The sequence below is a fragment of the Oncorhynchus mykiss genome, chromosome 2 (assembly GCF_057628025.1).
Source record: "Oncorhynchus mykiss isolate SJ-2025 chromosome 2, ASM5762802v1, whole genome shotgun sequence".
NCBI classification, from domain to species: domain Eukaryota; kingdom Metazoa; phylum Chordata; class Actinopteri; order Salmoniformes; family Salmonidae; genus Oncorhynchus; species Oncorhynchus mykiss.
The window spans coordinates 12,530,282-12,545,221 of record NC_143023.1 but is presented as its reverse complement, the minus strand read 5'-3'; the positions used below and the strand labels follow the sequence as shown (position 1 = coordinate 12,545,221).

General features: G+C 45.1%; 1 protein-coding gene across 3 annotated transcripts; it reads right to left on the bottom strand.

The window, feature by feature from the left end:
- Positions 1-90: 90 nt before the first annotated feature.
- Positions 91-14,880, bottom strand: LOC149984842 (phosphatidylinositol 4-kinase beta). Of its 3 annotated transcripts, XM_090188999.1 has the most exons (13): positions 14,723-14,880; positions 11,665-12,383; positions 11,189-11,557; positions 6,149-6,376; positions 5,835-6,062; positions 5,626-5,735; positions 5,400-5,504; positions 5,149-5,272; positions 4,884-4,997; positions 4,132-4,283; positions 3,451-3,583; positions 1,902-2,022; positions 91-1,677 (listed from the first exon to the last, which is right to left on the bottom strand). In XM_090188999.1, the coding sequence occupies exons 2-13, from the start codon at positions 12,358-12,360 to the stop codon at positions 1,496-1,498; spliced, it is 2,562 nt and encodes an 853-aa protein (XP_090045125.1). In that variant the 5' UTR covers positions 12,361-12,383; positions 14,723-14,880; the 3' UTR covers positions 91-1,495. The 3 variants fall into 3 exon arrangements, with proteins under 3 accessions (XP_090045125.1, XP_090045127.1, XP_090045126.1); XM_090189000.1 differs by lacking the exons at positions 91-1,677; positions 1,902-2,022 and adding an exon at positions 3,090-3,250 and having other exon boundaries at positions 14,723-14,865; XM_090189001.1 differs by lacking the exons at positions 11,189-11,557; positions 11,665-12,383; positions 14,723-14,880 and adding an exon at positions 7,206-7,251.
- Between the last annotated feature and the right edge of the window lie 60 nt (positions 14,881-14,940).

The window sequence follows — 14,940 nt, the reverse complement described above, 5'->3', positions numbered from 1 at the left end:
CACCCAAGTACAATGGCGTAAAGTAGTAGTTGTAGTAGATAGTAACGTATTGAAATATCCAGACAGGTAAAAATGTCATTTTCAACAGCCTGACAGACAAATTAAATTTATTACAAAGAAAAATGTACAAGTTAAGGGAGGTCACGTGATCATAACAGCTGGTCCATTAAATAACAGTTCATAAAGAAATAAAAAGGTTTGACAAAAACACTAAAGGTAGTAGAAAAACTATTGGGAGAAATACATTTAATTAGGATTCTAGCTTGTAATTGGTTTGCCCTTACATATTCAGACATCTGGAATAGGGGTGAAAATCCAGATTCTATTGAGATGAATGTAGAGTGGTGGATGGACAAGTCATCTCTATCCTGCCCCGAAACACAGGAAATCAGCCATACATTTCATAGACCCCATCTTTATCAACCTCCATCCAAAAGCATTCTGATTTAGAAATGTTGAAGTAACACCTTAAATTCAACCATTTGTAAATTGACTATTTTCCTCAATGTTCAAAGCCTTTGCTGCTTTGGTGAAATACTGGGTTCTTCTGAGGTACTTCAGTCACATTGGTTCTTGTAGAACTGCTTTGCTCTCCTTTTGTCTATTCAGACCCTCCCCACAAGTACCAGTTTCTAGTGGCTCAATACAGACAGCAGTAGGCTCTTCTTCTTCCTCCAAAATTATACCAGGTAGAAATACAAGTCTTCACAGTTGAGTCATGTCCCTTCATACAAAGTGATGCACAAAAGCTTACAGAAGAAATTAGGTTGATAGAAGATACATCGGTAGCGTGGCGCTACCTCATTCCAACCCACTATTGTCGGATCATATTTTGAGGGAACTATGTGCATCTAGCAAACAATGTCACTCCTCGACAACCAAGAACAGTCAATGGCAGTCCAAAGACAATGGAAACAGAGCTGGTTCCTAAGCATTTCACTAAGTGTTCATTCCATGACTGAGAAAGTGTAGAGAAAACCACTGTAATAGAGAATTTGGAATGAAATGGTCAATATGGAGACTGAACACCATCACACACTGGGGTGAGACAGATTGATTTAAAGGGCTGGTGAGTGTCATGTATATCTGAGGCACAGGGAAACTGTACTATTACATACTGCAGAGACGGGGAGAAACAGAACACATTCCTATTGGAGAAAACAAAGCACATGGAAAGATATAAGGGGGTAAAACAGACAGAGAAACAGAGAGATATGAATAAAGATGCAAGAAAAGATGAAAACCACAGCTTAAACCTCTCCAATCTCCTGTCTAAATCCTGTGAGGAAAGACATCAGTCCAAGGTTGAGGTTGAACTATAAATTATGAATGTATTCTGTCTGTAGAGGTATGGGGACTTGTAGGGGGAGTGGTCTCTGCCCGTGGTGCGGCCTCTCCAGTCCAGTCCATGTATGTCCACTGCACATTTAGAAACACACACACACACTCATGTATCCTTTCCATACACACGTCCTGTACATACGCACACACACGTTCACATGATGCCGTTGGTGAGGTACTGGAAGCCGTCATAGAGCTTGGTGGTGATGGAGCGCATGGATCCGTCCACCATCTGCTCCACCAGGACCTGCAGCTGTTCCTCCGTCAGGCTCATGTGGAAACGCTCCTTCAGGGTCCGGATGGTGCTGGAGCCGTGGAAGCAGGGCAGCTGGGAGCCTGGTAGGGAGAAGAGAGGGACACTGAGGAAGTACACTGTAGTACAGTTTGTTACTCATAACGACCAAGTGTACTTCTCCATAAAGCACTTTCCTTAAAGTTAAAGCTACTTTACAGGACTAACTAAAGCGAACATGACTACAATACAGACTAGGACCAGAGAGACATGTCATGACTGATACACAGTTGTGGGTTAGGACAAGGTAAGTATGAAGAGTAATTACCTTGCTGCATGATCTCCACTATCTGGATGACTTTGTCCATGTGTTTACGTGCTGCTATCAGGCCCTGCAGCATGAGCATCTTATAGTAATTAAACATGTCTCCATCCAGACCTCCCATCACCTAGAGAGAGACAGAGCATCTTATAGTAATTAAACATGTCTCATCACCTAGAGAGAGACAGAGCATCTTATAGTAATTAAACATGTCTCCATCCAGACCTCCCATCACCTAGAGAGAGACAGAGCATCTTATATTAATTAAACATGTCTCCATCCAGACCTCCCATCACCTAGAGAGAGACAGAGCATCTTATAGTAATTAAACATGTCTCCATCCAGACCTCCCATCACCTAGAGAGAGACAGAGCATCTTATAGTAATTAAACATGTCTCCATCCAGACCTCCCATCACCTAGAGAGAGACAGAGCATCTTATAGTAATTAAACATGTCTCCATCCAGACCTCCCATCACCTAGAGAGAGACAGAGCATCTTATATTAATTAAACATGTCTCCATCCAGACCTCCCATCACCTAGAGAGAGACAGAGCATCTTATAGTAATTAAACATGTCTCCATCCAGACCTCCCATCACCTAGAGAGAGACAGAGCATCTTATAGTAATTAAACATGTCTCCATCCAGACCTCCCATCACCTAGAGAGAGACAGAGCATCTTATAGTAATTAAACATGTCTCCATCCAGACCTCCCATCACCTAGAGAGAGACAGAGCATCTTATAGTAATTAAACATGTCTCCATCCAGACCTCCCATCACCTAGAGAGAGACAGAGCATCTTATAGTAATTAAACATGTCTCCATCCAGACCTCCCATCACCTAGAGAGAGACAGAGCATCTTATAGTAATTAAACATGTCTCCATCACCTAGAGAGAGACAGAGCATCTTATAGTAATTAAACATGTCTCCATCCAGACCTCCCATCACCTAGAGAGAGACAGAGCATCTTATAGTAATTAAACATGTCTCCATCCAGACCTCCCATCACCTAGAGAGAGACAGAGCATCTTATAGTAATTAAACATGTCTCCATCCAGACCTCCCATCACCTAGAGAGAGACAGAGCATCTTATATTAATTAAACATGTCTCCATCCAGACCTCCCATCACCTAGAGAGAGACAGAGCATCTTATAGTAATTAAACATGTCTCCATCACCTAGAGAGAGACAGAGCATCTTATAGTAATTAAACATGTCTCCATCCAGACCTCCCATCACCTAGAGAGAGACAGAGCATCTTATAGTAATTAAACATGTCTCCATCACCTAGAGAGAGACAGAGCATCTTATAGTAATTAAACATGTCTCCATCCAGACCTCCCATCACCTAGAGAGAGACAGAGCATCTTATAGTAATTAAACATGTCTCCATCACCTAGAGAGACAGTCACAAGAAAGTGTTGTATTAGTCAATTAGCTTTGTTGAAGATGGCAAAGTGTTTCAAACCTCTGCTTTACTCCTGGTTCAACAGAAATCAGCAAATCTGAATAAGAACGTTGCATTAGCGTTCCTGTCAATTAACTCACGTCTACAAACTCGTTGGTGAGCTTGAAAGCAGAGGTCTCGAAGCCCAGGTTGCGGGGCGAGCTGGACAGAATGAAGCCAAAGTCTATGTGGATGATGTGGCCCTCAGCGTCCAACAGGATGTTGCCATTGTGTCTGGAGAGATGACAGGGCAGAGAGAGATGACAGGGCGGAGAGAGATGACAGGGCGGAGAGAGATGACAGGGCGGAGAGAGATGACAGGGCGGAGAGAGATGACAGGGCGGAGAGAGATGACAGGGCGGAGAGAGATGACAGGGCGGAGAGAGATGACAGGGCGGAGAGAGATGACAGGGCGGAGAGAGATGACAGGGCGGAGAGAGATGACAGGGCGGAGAGAGATGACAGGGCGGAGAGAGATGACAGGGCGGAGAGAGATGAGAGAACAGAAATGGTCAGAAAGAAAGAGGGAAAATAAGAGAGTGAACAGAATGTAAGTAATGAGAGAGAGAGATGAGAACAAAATGTAAGTGATGAGAGAGAGATGAGAACAAAATGTAAGTGATGAGAGAGAGATGAGAACAAAATGTAAGTGATGAGAGAGAGATGAGAACAAAATGTAAGTGATGAGAGAGAGATGACAGGGAGGAGAGATGAGAACAAAATGTAAGTGATGAGAGAGAGGATATAGGAGTGAATGAGAGGAAGTAGTGGGTGTGTCTGACCTGTCTTTGACCTGCAGCAGGTAGCAGATGAGACAGTAGCCTGCACAGCTCTGGACAAAGTTGCGCTGGGCCGTGAGGAAGGCCTCGGTGGTGTGGGTACCGTGTTCCTGCAGGAAGTAGTCCAGCAGAGACATCTGGCTCTGTTTCTTCACCTGGCGGAGGGATATCAGAGAACTTTAACATGGAAGTCCCACTCCAGTCTCCCTTTCAGATCATGTAACACCTTTTCTACTTAACAAAAGGCCCATCTTAATAGGTGGTCCAGTCATGACACAGCCCGGGGCAGATCCCATCAGACCAACTCATTGAAGTTTGTAGGACATATTTAATAATCATTTGGTGGGTGCATATATTTGCCCTACTTCACACATGTACAAGTGTGTATTATATACATGTGTGAATTGAAAATGTCATTTTTTATTTATACATATCCCAACTCCCCCTGAGATACTCTCAGATAGTGGGGTCACGGTCAGGGCATTATCAACGGTGACCCAGGAGCAATTAGGGTTAAGTGCCTTGCTCATGGGCACATCAAGATTTTTCAGCTTGGGGATTCAAACTAGTGACCTTTCGGTTACTGGCCCAACGCTCTAACGTCCTAGCCACTAGACTACCTGCCGTGTGCCGCTAGAAGTCTAATATCTGGGAGAAAAGGTATTGATCTAGCTGGCTGAGGGGCAAAGGTAGTAATGTTAAATACTACTAATAGTAATGTTTGTTTTTGTTGGAGCCTTTCTGAGCCCACTCACCTGGTGGATGGACACTGCGTTGACTATGGGTTCAATCATGCCGCTGTCAGAGGAGATCACCAGGATCTTGTAGGGTTTGATCCAGATAGGCACGCGCTCCTGTTCCCAGATGATCTGGGAGAGGGAAGAGAGCAGTACATAATTAGTCCAGATAAAGTATATACAGGAGATTATACTGTCATGTAAATGCTGGGTGTGTATATGTGGAAAGAGAGGTTCATCCTTGCTGTGTATGTGGAGCTAGAGAGTCTCCATTCAGAATGACCTGGAGCTGCTGCAGCACTTGAGAGGCCAGGAGCTCTTGCCGAAGGTCGTCGCCACACTTGACGATGACTGACAACAACCTCCAGGTAGGGATGTGTCCATATGGGGAGCCCTCCCTTATCCGCCTATTCAGAACAACACAACAAGTACAGGCACATACAATTAGCAAAGCTCAAACCTTTCCTCTAGCCTTGAGGTTACCATCAAGGCATGCAACACCTCCACGGTCCACTGTGGGGATTGAGTACGCACTGAACCTTCTCCTGCCACGGCTCCTTGAGGGCCACTGCTGAAGGGTCCTCTGGGTCCCGTTTGAATGTGGTGGGTGTGTGAGCTAGCTGCTCTGAGAGACGCCGCCTGTGTAGTGGGGGAAACACACACATTCACCGTCACTACTGAAGAAGCATCATATACATCACAGTTTGAAAGACTACATTATACCACCAAAGCTAGCTCTCTCCCAGCTATTCCTCTGTACCTGATGTCTCCAGCAGCGATGAAGATGGGCTCCTTGCTGTCCAGGCTGGTGATGCTGTCCACTGAGAACTGGGAGATGTTGTCACAGCTGTTGGTGTGGAACTCTGGGAGCTGGGATAACAGAGGAGGGGAAAGAACGGGGGAGAGGGTGAGTACACAGCCCACACTCCTTCGCTACCTGATAAGGGTAGGTGGGCTCCTGACCCCTACCTCCACCTGCAGATCCCCGATGTCGTCCACAGACCAGGCTTCGTTATCCTCATCGTAGTTGTGAACCGTTGAGAAGCCCCCGGCTCGCTGATCTGCCGTGATGCCGCAGTCCGGAAGGTTCTCCACTGAGCGCGTGCTGCGGATCCTGGTCTCGGAGATCCGCACCGGAACGTTGGACGTCTCAAAGTCCTCACACTCCAGAACCTCCACATAGATGAGGTACGGCGCCTGACCAGGTAGAGGTGATTGTTTACATGTTTGTGTTGGTGCGTCGTCTCATTCTACACTGTGTGTGTGTGTGATCTCCCCCCCACCTTGTCTTTGGAGTTGAGCACCACAGCCTGTGTGTGAGGGACGCGCACCACGTGGTGGTCGAAGGCGGCGGTGGGCAGCCAGACGCGGGCGGGCAGCTTGTGGTTGAGCAGCGAAAGCTCCGAGATGAGCCGGGACGTCTTCTGCTCCTTAGTGGGCAGCGTGGCCAGCCGCTTCCCAATGCCCATCAGGGACTTGATGAACTCTCTCTGCGGTGCCAGACGCGCCGGCTACAGAGGAGGAGGAAACATGGCAAGAGTAAATCAGATGTATGAACATAATGACCTTTGGAGTAATAGTGATTTGTAAGAAAAGTTCAGTGTTGTGTTGGAACCAAATACTCTCTACAACAACACACCTTCTCGTGTTGACCCCCAGAGAACAGGGAGGACCACTCCCTTGTCAAATTACAACAGCAACTTAGATGTACAGCCATGAGCCGCTGGTCCATTTGTGTCAAGTTAGTTTGAAATGATTCAGAAGTCAAGGTCCATTATTGCAGCTGATTCAAGTGAGCAAATGTGTATAATCGCCTGTAGTCTTAAAATAGCCTTTTAAAAAGCCGAAACCCTTCAGCAACCAACTTGACACAAATGTCAGAAGATAAGACTAGTTGAAACATGAAAGACCAGAACTTGAAACCATTGGCAAATCATTCATTTGAGGCTAAATTATTGCAGCAGTGGTTTAAAGAAGTCCAAGTTTACACAAAGCCCCAAAACATATAGACATATTTTGTAAAAATAGAAAATTAAAGCAATAGAGTGGAGGTTTATAAGCATGTATCACAATCTGCACCCGTAACAACCATAGATACACAACTGAAACATGACCCCAAAAAACAATGACGAACAGATCCCACTGCTGCCACCAATGACCTGACCTGACCCCTGAAGGCTATTTATCTCTGGAGCCCAACGTTACATATTGAGATACATGCTTACAACTCCTCACTTCGCAGACAGAGAGTAGTCTACAACCCGGCTGCCAATGGAGACAGGCAGCCATCATCCCAGAATGCACCACAGAAGTCTGTGGTGATGGAGGCCGTTAACTTACTGTACCAGTCTTAGTCTAACAATTAAGACTTTCAGAGCTGGAGCTCAGATCCTGGGAAAGGTGAGAGGTTAAAGTACAAAGTAAGGAAAGGAAAGGGGGGGTGGAGGGAAAGAAAGTAAAAATTCTTATTTTTAAAATGTTTATACCAACAACAAGAATCATAATTAGGTAGTATCAGACTGTATGCCCCCAGTGAATGGGAAGAGGCTGATTTGTGTGCCTGTGTATTCCAGGGTCTTGTTGTGAGGAGTGACAACAAATCTGCAGCTCTACAATGATCCCGGTTATCTGGGTGAACTACTACTAACACTCTCACATGATACTAAAGGTCACAGAGCATGGGGAATAGAATAGAGGAAATAGAGACATGAGATCTATGTCTATAGAGCATGGGGAAGCAAGGACAAGGAAAACATTAAGAGAGAGATGAGCAGAGAAAAGCTTCCTTTATGAAAGTCTAGTGACATCCAGTGTTTATGAATGGTTACTCACAACAGACAGTGTCTCACTACACATTAATCAGGGGGAGGAGGAATGATGGTGGGAAGAGTCCAAACTAGATACAGGCCTTCAGAAAGTATTCACCCCCCTTGACTTTTCACAGCATTTTGTTGTATTACAGCCTGAATTTTTTATTATTTTGGGTCACTAGCCTACACACAATACCTCATAATGTCAAAGTGGAATTGTGTTTTTAGAAATGTGTACAAATTAATGAGAAATTAAGAGCTGAAATGACTTGAGTCAATAGGTCGAATATTCAATCCCTTTGTTATGGCAAGCCTAAATCAATTCAGGAGTACAAATGTGCTGAACAAGTCACATAATACGTTGCTCTGTGTGTAATAATAGTGTTTAACATGATTTCTGAATGACTACCTCATCTCTGTACCTCACACATACAATTAACCATAAGGTCACTCCGTCGAGCAGCACATTTCAAACACAGATTCAACCACAAAGACCAGGGAGGTTTTTCAATGCCTCGCAAAGGCACCCATTGGTAGATAGGTACAAAACAATTTTTAAAGCAGACATTGAATATTCCTTTGAGCATGGTGAAGTTATTAATTACACTTTGGATGGTGTATCAATACACCCAGTCACTACAAAGATACAGGCGTCCTTCCTGACTCAGTTGCCGGAAAGGAAGGAAACGGCCAATGGTGACTTTAAAACAGTTAGAGTTTAATGGCTGTGATAGGAGAGAACTGAGGACGGATCAAAAACATAGTTACTCCACAATACTAACCTAAATAACAGACTGAAAAGAAGCCTGTACAGAATTAAAAAAAATATTCCAAAACATGCAACCTGTTTGCAGTAAGGCACTAAAGTAAAACTACAAAACATGTAGCAAAGAAATTAACTTGTCCTGAATACAAAGCATTAGGTTTGGGGCAAATTCTTGTAACACAACAAAATGTGGAAAAAGTCAAAGGGTGTGAATATTTTCTGAAGGTTCCACATAATCACTAGACACCTTGAACTCTCCTCCCAGTGTAACAGTGATGGTGCAACAGCAGTCTTTGTTCACACCATGTGTTTTACCAGCCTTTGCAGAAGGTCACGTGAGACTGAGACAGCATTTTCTGCTGCACGATGACATGAAGTTGGCACATCACATAACAGTATATTTAAATTCCCTTCCTGAAATTGGCCTGGAATTGATTCTGACCTGGTGCCATAATGGGGCAGTATGTCTCTATAGTGGAGTCTCAATAAGAGAGTGGGGAGGTTGTGGTTTGGGTTACCTCTATAACAACAATGATAAGGAAGTTGTGTCAATGACTCATCGATGACTAAAGGAACTGAACTGGTGTATCAGTGACTCATGAAGAGACTTTGCAATTGAGATTTGATTTTCAATTGTGTATCCAACAACTAAACAACTAAAAGTGTTGAAATGTTTGATAATAGACCCGTTCATGCCTGAGAAAACTGCATAATCCTAGATTATCACCCATATCAGGAGGGCACTTCCTTTTACATAATGACAGCTCTGCCGTTTCAGGGACAGTCCCTGAGCACCCTGTAGTGGTGATGACTGAGTACCTTTACATGCACACTAATAATTAGATAGTAAACTGATTATGGCAGTAGGCCAAGCACGGCAGGAGTCATGTAAACACGTTACTCTGCATATCTCAATCGGCGCACGGTCATAATCAAAGTAAGCACCAATTAAAACAGCTGGTTTTCTGAGCAATCTTTCAAATGACTAGGACATGCAAATACCTTAATCAGAGTTGTAGCAGTGTTACTGAGCACGCGCAGCGCAAGCTTCCTCCTTTAGCGCCAGTGAAATTAGTTCAGAAAAACTGAAAGTGTGCATCTTAGAAATAGTTCACATTCAAACTTTTATGTCCAAACTCAGACTCAAATATAATTCACAAACATTTATTTTGACTGGTGATTATCAAAGTCCCATCAGGTAGCCTGATTTCAGATGTGTCCATGTAAACTGGTAGGGGAATCCTTCTTCTTGGGAAGCATGTAAATGTTTAAATCGAACTACTATAATAATAATCTGATTATTTACAATAATTGTACTATTGTGTGCATGTAAACATTAGCTACCCATCTTCCTTCAACGATGACGACAAGAACTACCGGTCTTATCAGCGTAGCTAAATTAACCATTATGACAAATTCTTTACTCTGGTGTTTTTGTATCCAATAGCTACCAGGTTAATAGCCGAGTACTGATGATGTTGCCACATGGTCAGTCGCCATAGCGAACTAGTTTCTCCAAGATATCACCAGACCTCAATAGAGACCTCTGGGCATGGTGTTTCTAGAAGCACTGTGACCCTACAGTAACACTGTCTCCATGTTTGTAAAACATTGTCAGGGTGTCATGATGCCATCGTAAACCGAAGAGGGAGCTAAGAGAGAAAGGAGGAAGTGACCAGAGGGAAATCACTGAGCTTGAAACTGAACTGCTGATTAAGTTTGGTGTGGTAGTCACATATACACATGCACGCACGGACACACACATACAGAGCTCAATTGGTCAAAGATCCTCTCTTCAACATTTTTATATTGAGTAATTTAGCAGACGCTCTTATCCAGAGCAACTTACAGTAATGAGAGCACACATTTTTATACTTTATTTGTACAGGTCCAACGTGGGAATGGAACCCATAACCCTGGCCATGCTCTACCAACTGAGCTACATGGTCCCAAGTGGGAACGGAACCCATAACCCTGGCCATGCTCTACCAACTGAGCTACATGGTCCCAAGTGGGAACGGAACCCATAACCCTGGCCATGCTCTACCAACTGAGCTACATGGGACCATGTGGGAATGGAACCCATAACCCTGGCCATGCTCTACCAACTGAGCTACATGGTCCCAAGTGGGAACGGAACCCATAACCCTGGCCATGCTCTACCAACTGAGCTACATGGGACCATGTGGGAATGGAACCCATAACCCTGGCCATGCTCTACCAACTGAGCTACATGGTCCCAAGTGGGAACGGAACCCATAACCCTGGCCATGCTCTACCAACTGAGCTACATGGGACCACGTGGGAACGGAACCCATAACCCTGGTCATGCTCTACCAACTGAGCTACATGGGACCACGTGGGAACAGAACCCATAACCCTGGCCATGCTCTACCAACTGAGCTACATGGGACCACGTGTGAGTTACATTACCATGACACCTTCTATACAGAGACAGAAGAGGAAGTATTATTCCCTGCTCTGTCTGGAATATGTGCATTCCACTGACCCCAAACCCCAATAGCATGTTATCTCTGGGACTATTTTTCAGACAACTGGTGATAACAGCTACAGATTAAGAGTGCTGGACTATGAACCTCTTTATGTTCTTGTATAATGCCCCCCCATTGGACACCAAGCAGTTGCTTCCAAAGTTAGCTATCCCACTTTGTGAGACACCTGCCAAGATACAGAGAAACAAAGTGACTTAGTGGAAAACAAAATATGTATATACTCCCAGTGCACACCTCGTCCTGGTTGCTCTCCACCTTGGGGTTGCTCGCTGTCCTCTTCAGGTTGCTGCTCAGGCTGATGCTGACCGTGGCGTCCGACTTGGAGCGCTGATGCGTGCGCTTAGTAGGCGACAGACCGTGCTCTCCGCCCAAGCCGTGCCCGTGCAGGGATGGTGCAGCGGTCGGAAGTGGGCAGAAAGGGGCCAACGTCAGTGGCTGGCGGGCACGGACTGCAGCTGGTTTGAGTTCGTCGGAGAAGATGAGTTTGCGTAGCTTGGTGCCGCGCGAGTGTCGCTGTGTGGAGATGTGCATGTCGGAGGAGTAGGCGCCCAGCAGCCAGGCGCACTGCAGCGAGAAGGAGATACTCTGACGGCAGCGGTGCACCTGTGGTGGAAAAATTATTTGATGTGAAATGAGCTATAGAGAGGATACATTTCTAACTCTGATGAGTAGCTAGCCACAGAGGTAGTTCAGGGAGGTAACATACGCACCACGTAGGGCTTGATGGCGTCTCCCACGTCCTCGTCCATGTGGATGTACATGTTGAGAAGCTGCGGCAGGTAGAAGTCCACCTCCTCGTGGCGGAAGCTGAACAGACGGTTGCCGATGTAGGCCTGCACACCCGGCTCCTTGGAGTTGTGTAGATAGGAGATGGCCATTGACACGTCAAAGAGTTTGGACTCAAACAGCCGCAGCAGCCACGACTGCTTGGAGGGGTTGTGGCGCTGGCGCCGCCGCGCGCTTTTCACCGAGCCTGGAGGCAGTGCCTCAGAGTCCTCCTCCCCGGGGATTTTTGGGGGCTTGATAGGCTCTGTATGTACAGTCCCGTTGACCAGTGTTTGGTCTGTGCTATTGCCACCATCAGACCCAGGACCTGACCCCTCACTTTCGCCTTTGAGAAACTTCACCTTCTGCAGCACCTCCTGGCAGGCCATCTTGGCCACCTCGGGATCGATGACCAGGGTCAGCTCGCCCACGCCCTCTGAGATGACATCCAGGGGTGGGCTGGAGGCGGCTGGACCATCGCTGTGAGTGGGGCTGGGACTGGTGGTCTGCTGATAGTGGTAGGATCCAGAGGAAGGGGAGGAGGGCAGAGAGAGTGAGGGAGAGGAGGAGGCTGTGGAGGGGCTCTGCGGTTCTAGTTCCTCTGGCTGTACAGCAGACAGACCCAGCTCCGTGTCACCCATCACGGCCGCTCACCACACTCCCACTGGGGCCAGACAGAGACAGAGAGAGAGAGACAGAGAGACAGAGAGACAGAGAGACAGAGAGACAGAGAGACAGAGAGACAGAGAGAGAGAGAGAGAGAGAGTAGGAAACAGAAAGAGGTTTCATCATTGTTTTGGCCCTCAACGTGTGACAGACCTAGGTTTGTGGAGGTCATGACATTTTGTCAGCAGGTTATTGTCATGCAATAGACTGCCGGTCTCACGGTAATTGACTGTTAATTAACAAACACGTTTAGCATATCCAGGCCTCCACGCATACAAGCCGCATAAAAGCCTTTGAAACATCTACATTAAAAAAAAATTGGAAAGTTGAATTAATCTATTTAATATACACAATCACAATGAATCCATTATGTATTTTAGGCAGGTCTTAAGAAATATGATATGAAGAAAATGCATTTCAGAAGAACATGTTTTCTGGCTATGCGCCATGCCATTGGCTGTAGGCTTGTTAATTTAGTTTTAGTTTAAAAAAACACTATACTGTTTTGAGAAGTTTTTGATGTGAGTTTTGACTGCATTTTCATCGATATTAGAGTGGTTGGAGGGACAATAGAGCCCTGAATACCAGGCCGTTAGCGACCTGATGGTCGTTAGCGAGTTGGGTACTATCAAAGCATGTCCAGAGTGCATAAGTGGAGATTACCGTGACATGGAATTCTACTGCGGTCATGAATCATGACTGTCGGAGTGGCGGTAATATGGTCACCTCAACAGCCCTAGACAGGCCACAAGTCTTCAAAACACAGCCCATAGCTCCTTTGATTCTTCATATAGCATTTACATTGAACAGGAATCAGGTTTGGGCTAAGTGGAACAAAGTGCTCAGTGTGTAAAATGGATCTGACAATCTGTGTCCGTCTTCCCATCAGTCAACTAACATACTGTCTGTAAATGCAGGCCAATGATCTTTTCTATGAGTCACTGTCCAGCCGTCTGTCCGTCTATGAACGTGTTCGCCTGACTGAGGTCACTGTCTTCCGGCAGGCCCTGCTATGTAACGCACATGGCCATACACACCTGCTAATTCTACTGAGCAGATTAGCACCACAGCAGCACTACCTAGTGCCATGCACTACAGGCCCAAAGCAGGGAGAGGGAGGGTTGTCTCTCTGAATCCTCTGTTATCCATCAGGTGTCAATCTTCAACGTGGTTAATAGCACCCCATCACAAGCCATCCATCGTAGAACACAGTGAATAAGGGATCTACCAGAAACTTCACGACTACAAAGATGAAACCAATACATTTTTCACATTGTTGAATCAACAATGTGGGCTAAGGGCCTCGATCTTTGAGAAGAATGGGTGCAGTATAACACTGGTCCTGCTGTATAGGACTTGTGTGGGTGGTGGAGCAAAGTACTTCCTCATTGGGCTAGTATCCATCAGTCTTTTTCTTTGATCAATATGCTGAAAAATTTAAACTCAGTTTTGGTGGGTGTAGAACAAAAGTGTCAGGTTTGTATACAGTGTTCAGCAGATGGAATATAAATTAACCCTTCGCTAGCTGGCTGCGGCAAGTTGTTGTTGAATTAGCCGTTTCAAGAAGCAGGGACAAGGCAAGGAATTACGCATAGCTAGCACCGTTATCCAATCGTCCAAACAGAATCATACAGGTGTCTAGCCAGCCAACACCGTCTAGGCAAGGGGTGTGTCATGGAGATAGGTATACAAACATTTGACACGTGTGGTTAACGTTATAAATATGCTGCAGTTGCAATTAACTTTGCTCGCAAATAACGTTGGCAAAACATTTACTAGAACATTAATGTTAGATAGAGATGGCTAACTCGCTTCAGACGAGTAACGTTAGGTAGACAATCAAACAGTAGCTATCTAACTGTCAGTAGTTAGTTAACAGTTCACTAGCCAGCTAGTTGTCGAGCTTGCTGACTAGCTCAGAGCGTAACGTTATTTGCTAGGTAGCTAACATTAGTAAACTATTTATTCTAGTTAAATTATCTATAATTTAGTAGCTATAGTTTAGTAGCTAGCTCCTTCTCATTCCTGGTCAGATTTAGCCATCTAACGTTAACTACATATCTTCCTTAAACGATAAGAAATACCGGTGTTATCATAGTAGCTAAATGAACCATTATGACAAATTCTTTACTCGGGTGTGTTTGTATCTAATTGCTAGCTACCAAGTTAATAGCCGACTAGCTGCTAACCTAAACCTGAGGGATTAACGTTAGCTCGCTCGCTTGCTAGCACATAAGTTGCTAACGTTACACCAGCTAACTTGCGTATCAAACTCCTCGTTTTCTTTAAGGCCACGCCACTCTGAGTGCTATAAACAATTAGAAACATAACTCCTACCTTAAAATTGTATTGGATGGTTAGCTATTTAAGTTTTTTTTATCTCCAATATCTCTGCTCCATTTAGAATGCGTTCAGTCCCTCAAAGTGCCGAGTTCTCTGAACAACTTATTGGAGAGGTGACAGACAGACCAGGGCTGCCTGCTTAGTGCCTGTGTAAAATATATTTGTCCATTATGACAAACTACTCCACAATAAGTGTTATTGTTGTAAAACAT